Below are 9,150 nucleotides of genomic sequence, written 5' to 3'. Positions count from 1 at the left end.
AATTCTGGGAGTTGAAGTCCAGACATATTAAAGTTGCCAAGGTTGAGAAACACTGGTATAGAACTATTTGGAATTGAATGGAATTCATGCCATAGTTAGTAGTGAGCAAATAAATTAAAATACGTGTGTGTGTGTGTGTGTATCTAAACAACAACAACAAAAAGAGAAACAGCAGAGAATGCACAAATTACTTCTATCTTCTCTTCACCGACTACAGCAAGGCCTGTGACTACACGTACCCAGGCAGAATGTAGAACATAGTAAGACTAATGCATGTACTAGAACTCCTGATTCTTCTTTTCAGGAACCTACTGAAAGAACTCAGTTTGGAGTACAATGTGGTTCAACATAGAGAAGGGAACAAAAGAAGGACATGTATTGTCTTCATGCCTGTTTAACAGAGAGTGGTTATATTACAAAAATGGAACTGGAGAAGATGACAGAATCAAAATAGTAGGTTGAAACACATGGGCGATTTTTTTTAATCCGTTCAATCATGTCTGGTTCTCTGAGACTTCCTGGACAAGTCCCTGCAGTTTTCTTGCCAAGGTTTTTCACAAGTGCTTTGCCACTGCCTCCTTCCCAGGGCTGAGAGAAAGTGACTGGCCCAAGGTCACCGAGCTGGCTTTGTGCCTAGGTGAGAACTCATGGTTTCCTGGTTTCTAGCCTGATGCCTTAACCACTATACCAAACTGGCTGTCTAACATATAACAATGGTGTGATACAACATGGTGTGATGACCTATTATAACATGGGTGATACAACCTAGTACAAAATAAAGACTTAAAAAGGGTAGCAATGATGACTTCTGGTAGCAATGATGGAAAAAGGAAAATCCAGGATAATGTTAAATATTAAGATAAAGTTAACCTGCATGTTTAGTGAACTAATAGTAGATGAGGAGTAAGTGATGAGGAGTAGGTACCCAGTTTTGTTTTCCTGAGCTCAGGAATACCCAGAGATGAACAATGAGCTGGAGAAGTAAAGAGATTAATCCCAGCAAAGAGAGAAATGACAAATTTAGGATTATGAAAGATAACAACGACAAAAAAGAGGTTAAAATAGTTAAAAGCAGTGTCTTTCCAGTACTCATTTATTCCTGTGAAAGCTGGATATGGTAAAAGAGCGACAGGAAAACAGTTGCCTTCCATTTACTGAATTGGAAGTAAATTGTACTCAGTACTGTTTACTAAGAGTACCACAGAATGGAAGAGGAATTAATCAGTCATCCCCAGATGGCTCATAGTAATCAGGAAATAGAAATTTACATCCTTTGGGCAAATCATGTGAATGGCAGACTTAAAAAAAGGCTCAGCAAAATTGAATGGGTGTGCGTGTCTGTGTGGATGCTCTTTTTGCCATGACGGGCACACTGTTCTGTGAATGAAAACTTTACACAGGATTTTATTATGTCTCACATGTTCCCCAATCTAAAGCTTTTGCCCTGGCTGGGCAGGGCTAATTCCACTCTCTTAGCCGTTGTGAGTTGGCTTAGCCACGTAACTAAATCTTCTGGGCTCAGTCATTAAAGTGGCATAGAATTCTTGTCTTCCTCCAGAGGTTCTTGTGCTTGCTGGGGATTATGGTCAGCTTGGTTGGTCTTTATGTTTATAAGTTCCAGAGCAAAGTTGCTGCCAAGCTCCAGGCCCGCTCCAAGCAGTATCATTGCTGAGTGCCAAGCTGAGCCCCCAAGCTGAGCTCCAGGCAGGGATCCAACCGACATGAACTATTTAACATGGCTTATGGTCCTGGCAGCTATATGTCAGTCTTGTTTTTTGCCTGTAGCTGCTGAGCTTGGTGAGAGGTAGCTTCCCTGCTTCCTCTTCTGCACACTCCTGGGTTAGCTTTTCTCTTTTCTAGGCTGAGGACACAGATAAGGCAAGATGCACTAACCTGGTTGTGTATGGGTATCGGCAGATTCTAAAAAAAAGCAGAGTGTGGGTAAAGTAGTCATCTGTAGACACTGTTATGTCCATCAAGTAGCTGGATGTGGCCAAAGGTGGCTGAGATGCAAGCGTGGAAGCCTGTGGGGTAAGTCATCTCTCAGCAGACAGAGGGAGTGCAAGTGCTGCCCCATCACATTTACTAAGAGCCAGACTGGAAGATTCTCACGTCCCTTTGGTGGGGATAGGGAGTGAGGCTGTTTTTGCCTGGCATCAATGACGCCAGTTAGGCCTTTCCAATGCTGCCTCTTCCAAGCACAAAGGTGCTTTCAATTATGTTCCTTTCCCTCACAGAGAGGAAAGAAAAGTGGGGAACATAATGGAAAAGGTGGATTGACCGACCCAGTGAGATCACTAGAATGTTTATGAAAACATTATGAAAATTTATGAGTTATTCTAAAAGACCAAACTGGCCTCTCTCTTTAAAGAGTCTAACTTGGCTTGGTGGTACCTGTCTTCTCTTCCCAGTGGAGTTACCTTCCTTATACTATCTCTGTCCTTTTCCGTTGTTTTTCTGGGGAGTTGTGTGAACCATTTTTCTGTGAGAAGCTGCTTGGTATCTACAGATGGGATTTTTTTTGGGGGGGGGGTAATTTTTCTAAATCTAGCATATTCTACAATTATAATTAGGGGTTTGTTTGTTTGTTTTTAAATCCTTGTCCTACTGTTTTTTTGGAATGTTGCTTTTGGTTAGTATAGATACACATATAAAAATGTATCACATTATATACTGGCCAATGTGTGTGCCTATGGAAAATCTCCAAATGGTTTCAGCTGGAGTTTGCAAATCTACATAGATAAAATGAGGAAGCTGTACTGTACTGTACAGGATTTTTGCCAGTGCTTTGAATGAGATAGGTAGAAGCCAATTATACTTTTACAAGTTGTGTTGAACAAGTTCAATGTGAGAAATAATGAGTTTTGCTCATCCCTGTGGCTAATGCCCATGATTCCAGAACATTTCTTAAGGACTTTCTGATCTGAGTGTGAGAATAGTTTTTTGTGGGACCCCCCCCCCCCCCATTTATCTTTTAGGGGCTAGGTGGTTAATTTAAGAATACTATAATTAGAATAATTTTCTTCTTTTTGTTATCTTACCTATTTTTCCTCCCTTAGCACACTTGTGAGCACTTTCCCCCAAATTCTCAACATTTTTCTATTTGTACTTTCCTTGCCCCTATGCTTTTCTTTTGATCTCTTCTGTTTCACTACATAACCTGTCCAAAGATCTCTTTTTGGTTTAGACAGTTAAGATTTTTTTTTTTTTTGCTCCTCTGTTTAATATTAGGTTCTATTGTTATATATTTGGAAACTTACAAGGAGTTTATTTGTAATACAAGCAGAACAAGTAGCATTTTGGGGTCTCTTAACAGCGCCTGGCAAAAAATTATAAACTTGTTTGGACATTTCTGGCTTTTTTCTCAGAACCAACTCCCTTAATGATTATTCCATGGCCATTATTTTACAGCTTTACAAATTATTGCCTGAATTTGCTGATTTGCTTTCTGTTACCAAAACATTTTGTGGGCAAGATCTTTGCTATGAAAGTGATAAACCTCAGGTCTCCGGCAGTTTAACTGGTCTTCATTTGCAGTAACAATTGCTAGCTAACTACTGTTTGTATGTACCTGTAACAAAATATTTAAAATACATTTCATTTTATGACTAGGGATGGATGATTTTGCTTTATAAATTGCCAGCCTATAGCTGTACCAAACAGAAACAGAAGCCATCCTACTTTCAGATATAACTTTTATTTATAAGGATAAGGAGGATGCTTAGTTTTAACTTTATCTTTCCTTCTGTACTTTCTTCACAATCTGAAAGAAAAAAGACAGAAAACATATAAACCCCCTTAAAATATATGTTGTATTGTATGATTCATTCCAGTCAGGTTACCAGAATCTTATTTTGTAGATGAGATTCATATTAGACAGGATATTTTAAAACATACTTGGGGAACAGCCTATGAAAGCTTTTCTCTATAGCTAAAGAAATCTTTCTGAATCACAATAAATTTGGCACAGTCATCTTATTTCCCAAAAGCTTCCAATTTGTGCTGGTCTAATATTAATATATAGATTAATACTTTTACAATCTTTAATGCTTAGTGGTTAACTGCTCACACAAATCTCATGATGCCTGTGGCATTATTTGCATTTTTCATGCTGCAATCCTGGATAGTTATATTTGCCAAAGCAGTGGAACTAAAAGACAGAATAAAAGCAATCTTTATAGTACTCAAAAAAAAAAAAAAAAAGTTCGAATACTAAACCATTATTCATCTCATCTAAATTATTTATCTTTCTGCTCTAACAAAGCTACTAAAGGCAGCTAAACAATATATATTAAAATAGAAACAAATAAAATGCATAAAGTACCCCTCTTCTTCAGGTAGAACTCAGCTTCGAGTGATTAGAACCCATATGCATGTAACAGATATATAAGTGGTTTACCACCGCGTTCCTCAAGGATTTTTAAAATTTTACTATGAAATACAAGTATTTAATTTATTTGATTTATTTAATTTCTATAGCCACCCATCTCAACTAAGTGACTATGGGCAGTCACTTAGTCCATAGAAGAAATTAGTCCCTGGGTTAAGAATACCTGGGTTAAGATGCCCCATAGTTAAGAATGGAGCCTACTGTAGCAAAATTGGAGTTAAATACATGATTCAAGTTAAATACACACAAAAGGACCTCCTTTTTGAGAATAGGATGTTTGCTTTTCTCAGGTCTTTGGGACATCCCCAGGACATCTCCACAAATTCTTAAAGATTCCTGAGAGTGGCTCTGCAATCACCTCTGCTACTTCCATCAATATCCTAAAATGTAACTCATCCTGGAGACTTGAATTTACTTAGGTAAGTTCTCTCTTACCTTCTCCTAAGCTGTAGTTCCTTCATTCTCTCTTGGTAATTACAATGATCAATTAGGACTCTATTTCGTTTCTAAGAGACGATGAGAAGACAGATGCACAACAGGAATAGGTTCTGCCTTCTCACCGTCACCCATGATCAATTCACCACTTTCTTCTTGCAACAGACCTTTGTGGCTTTTGTTTCTAAAAAGCAAAATAGGGTTTTGGAACATCTCTTACTGAGTTTTAGGTTTTCTGACATTTTTCTTTCTTGTAGAGGCTGTTCGTGACTATACCTTCAGGGTGGGTTTTTTGGAATGATTTCCCAAGTTCCCTGCACATTTTCTCCTTCAGGATTTCAAACCATTGGATCTGACCTACTTTCTTCCTTCAGAGTTCTTAATATTCACTCTTCTGAAATTCAGAAATCTACCTCTTTTCATTTCCTTTTTCCCCCATATATCACAAATTCAATGGTTACATGATCACTTCCCCTCAAAAGTGCCAGACACCTTCACTTATTCAGCCAATTCCTTCCTGTTGAAGATTTGGTCCAGGGTAGCAGATTCTTTGTTTTTCTTCCATCTCTCACATCCAACTATTAATCAGATTTAACCCTGCTGAACCTTTTTAAGAGCAGTCAAGATTAATCAGAAGTTGCCAGCTAGCTGAGCAAAAAGGCAAACATAAATATATATAAGCGTAATTTTAAAATCATTCAGCAAGCAAGGCTAAAGAGGAGTGTACTGAAACCCTTCCTAAAAATCTACACTGGGTATGGTTCCCAAGAGGATGTGTTTTATAGTTCCAGAGTAACTGAAGGAAAGGTTTTCTTCCACATTCCCAACAGACAGCCTCTATAAGCAGAGCTAGCTTTAAAAGGGCCTGTTATGAAATTTTAAGTATCCTGGCATAATGACTGAGACCTCAGGCCAAAGTCATTTAGCATTTTAAAAGTTTAAATGCCATAAGACCATCTCTGAAAAACTATTGGTAACCAGTACAGCTCTTTCAAACAGGCATAACGTTCTTCTACTGCCTTGTTCTGGCTGTGGCCATTTGACCAACTGAAATTCCAAACACTTTTTATAGTAGCCCTATCTATAAAGCATTTCTATAACCTAGTTGTGATGTACGTGAGACTTGGATAACTTACTGTATCTGACGGGATTAGGAACGGATCTGTCATATTAAATGCAATTGTATAAATATGTTCCTTGCGTTGCAAAGAGGCACTTCATTTAAATTGTCTTCTAAATGTTATTTAATCATGATTTAAACTGCTATTGGGGAAAAGGACAGTATAGTATTAGAGGAAATTTATGGTTTCTACTCTGGAATAAAATATATTAATTTGAATCCAGGTCTATGTGTACTGTCAGCAGGCAGCAGCACACAGTTGACCTTGGCTGATCCCAGAAAAAAGCAATGGCAAACCACTTCCATTATATTACATAGATGCAGGAACCAAAAGCTGAGATTCACTGGGAAGAACTGTTACCTTTCTTTATATGCATTACTTCCAAGTTTTACCTATTAAGAAATTCACCGGTTTACTGACTTACCTATTGACCTTTACTAAAATAAAATCAGAAATAAAATGTTTTTTTACAGATTCCAACAGATACCCAAAATACCTTATAAGAGGTTACTTTTAAATAATTAGAAGAAAATGACAAATAGGAATTACCTGTTATAACATATTCACTGCTTAAGCAGCTGATGCCTTACAATAAAACAGGGACCACCAATACCAGTTATAGTAAAGATAAAAGTTCCGAACAGCAATTTCCATTTGTTGTTAACAGAGAACGGGAGATTCTGAAAAGGTAAGAATGTTGAAGTTCTATTTTAGCCAAGGTATCTAGTTATTAAACAAAGTTAATGTGTAAAGTGAGTTGGCCCAAATCCTATGGATAGCAACCAAATACTAAATGCTCATTCATTACTTACAGTTATGGAACTGGACTCAATGTATTCCTAATTTTCTAAAAAGAGTATCTTTCATGGTGCACATAGGCTTCATAGTTTAATATCAACATCCTTTAATTTGAACCTGATTTCTACTACTGTAATCCATTTTAATTTGACATTAAAAGAACACCATGTATGCCCTTTAGATGCATAATGAGTAAGAGTATGACTTGAAATTAAATGGTACCTCAACATAACTTCACAATATTGTATTTCTTTCCAAGGAATAAGGAATCCTCAAGGGTAGATTCCACAAAGCAGAATAGGTACATCAGAAAGCGTTTACAGTATCATTGTTATTCATGCTGTTATGCTATCATCATCTGTACCACTAGAATTAATTAAGAAAATAGTCACAGATTGCACCAAAGGCATTGCTCCTGCCACTACAGAGACAGGGAACTGCATATTAGAGTTCAAAAACACCACCCTGCACATTGAGCACCAGGGCCTTTGGGCATGTGCCTTTCCAGCTGCAGCCAAGGAAGAATTGTATTTCTAAACTTATTGTGGCTAAGCCCACATATTTTATCCCACGCAGACCCAAAATGTGAACAGAGATATTATAACTATTAAATCCGTAAAATAAATTGTGGGTCATTATCCTCTACCTCTGAAAGCCACCTTTCTGTGATTAAGACTTGAAGCGTTTCCGCTTTGAGCCCCGGCCTTCCAACGCAACACCGCGCCGTAAAAGAGAAGGGGGAAGAGGCTGCAAAATGAGACTTCCATCCCCAAACCTGATTATTTTCCCCACACTGACTGCGAAAGGCTAACGGCCCAGAAAAGCGAAGGAGCTTCTTTCCAATTCCTCCCATGGCATAGCCAAGGACCAAGCAACAAAGGCGGGAAAAAGCAGGCCTAGCCCGACTTGCCCAGGAAACTGCCCTTGGCTCGAGGGGTGGAAGAAACGGAGGCCCTAGTTTCCTTCTCTCCCCGCCTCTACCTTACCGTTCCCGGCCCATCTTCATAATGCACCCGGCGAAGGGCGGAGGTGGCGAACCGACGGACGGTGCTGGTCAGCATATTGCCCAGAACACGAACCCAGCAACAAGAAAGTGCTTTTTCCCGCACGACCTTCAGTTAATCTAGAGCCACGTGACTCAGAGGCATTATGGGAGGAAGGACGACCTCCGAGAGGAGAAGCAGCAGCCCTGAAGCAATCTGGGAATTGTAGTTTTCAGGGCAGCAAAAGGCCGTTACTCGTGGAAATAAAGAGATGTTTGTTAATAAGTATCTGTTCTCCAGCCTCACCGAGGAGAATTTCGCGGGGTTTATTTGAAGAGTCAAAAAACAAAAACCCAGACTCGTCAATAGGCATTTATTGGCTTGTTTATATTTAAACCCTCAACTCTAGCGAAGAAATACGGGGGTCAAAGCGATGATCCCCCCCGTCCCCCGTCAAGGCCGGAAGAAAAAGGAAATAAACAGACCTAATGTAAAAAAGGGGAAAAGCCCAGCCTTCGTATGACCTCTCTTACATAATCAAATATCAAAAAAGTGCCTCATTATAATTAAACAAATTTAAAGGAATAGTATAAATATCTAACCGAGAATCATAAAAGCAAAGAGGGTGAGAGGAAAAGTCAGCTCGCTCCAAGGCTAGCACTAATGGAGCCACGTGAACTGTTGCCTTTAAAACTCTGGCACCCCGAGCGGCGTGGAGCTGAAGACCAACTCTCTGAATTTGGGAGAGAAAACAATTTTTCCTTTGCAAAGGTGGCTTCTTAGCCTACCCGAAAATACGAACCACCCAGAAATTCAGGCAAAGCGAAAAGCTTTTATTAACCGGGGGGAGGGGGTCAAGACTTTTTATAAGGTACAGAAACAAATGATACATACATTTGGTATATGTGATATGCAGAAAGCAAGTCATCAAACAATAAAAGACATTGATTACACGTGAGAAATGAACAATAGAAAACACTGATTCCAGATAAAACTCCACAAGTGGCAAATTTATGGGTCATTGCTACCTTTCCAAGCTGGATTTGTATCTTTAAAACTTGCAAGTGTATTCAAGGACTTTCAGAATAAGCTCTCTGTTGTTTAGTTGCTGAAAAGGCAAGTTCTATACCAGAAGAAATGGCCTTGACCCAGAAGAAAAACATGCTTTCCTAAAGTTAGAAAAGAAGCCTAGACTGCCATGTTAAAAATGCTAATACCACCTTTATTAAAAACCTAATAATGAAGCCTAAAATTCCAGGTAACAGTGTATCCGCTGAAAGTACTCCTCATACTTAGGACATGTGAAATGGATGGTGGTGAGATATAAATGGGATACAGATAAATGGCATGTAGAAACCAGTGAAAGCTGGTAAATACAAATATGTATATTTGCACCCTGTAGTTCTCCCCCAAGTACTGCTAG

At 38.9% G+C, this 9,150-nt stretch overlaps 1 protein-coding gene and 1 non-coding gene across 2 annotated transcripts; both read right to left on the bottom strand.

The window, feature by feature from the left end:
- Positions 1–3,678: 3,678 nt before the first annotated feature.
- Positions 3,679–7,906, bottom strand: COX7C (cytochrome c oxidase subunit 7C). Its single transcript, XM_007439205.4, has 3 exons — positions 7,731–7,906; positions 6,496–6,626; positions 3,679–3,763 (listed from the first exon to the last, which is right to left on the bottom strand). The coding sequence occupies exons 1-2, from the start codon at positions 7,803–7,805 to the stop codon at positions 6,510–6,512; spliced, it is 192 nt and encodes a 63-aa protein (XP_007439267.1). The 5' UTR covers positions 7,806–7,906; the 3' UTR covers positions 3,679–3,763; positions 6,496–6,509.
- Positions 7,047–7,108, bottom strand: LOC112542030 (small nucleolar RNA Z39). The gene has a single exon (XR_003085926.1). It is a non-coding gene; the product is annotated as a small nucleolar RNA Z39 (small nucleolar RNA).
- Positions 7,907–9,150: the final 1,244 nt, after the last annotated feature.

This window comes from Python bivittatus, unplaced genomic scaffold, assembly GCF_059951505.1.
Source record: "Python bivittatus isolate LINGU-HERP-01145 unplaced genomic scaffold, Pbiv_v1 ctg000850_np1212, whole genome shotgun sequence".
NCBI lineage: Eukaryota > Metazoa > Chordata > Lepidosauria > Squamata > Pythonidae > Python > Python bivittatus.
The sequence above is the reverse complement of the archived record's forward strand: the minus strand, read 5'-3'. Positions and strand labels throughout refer to the sequence as shown.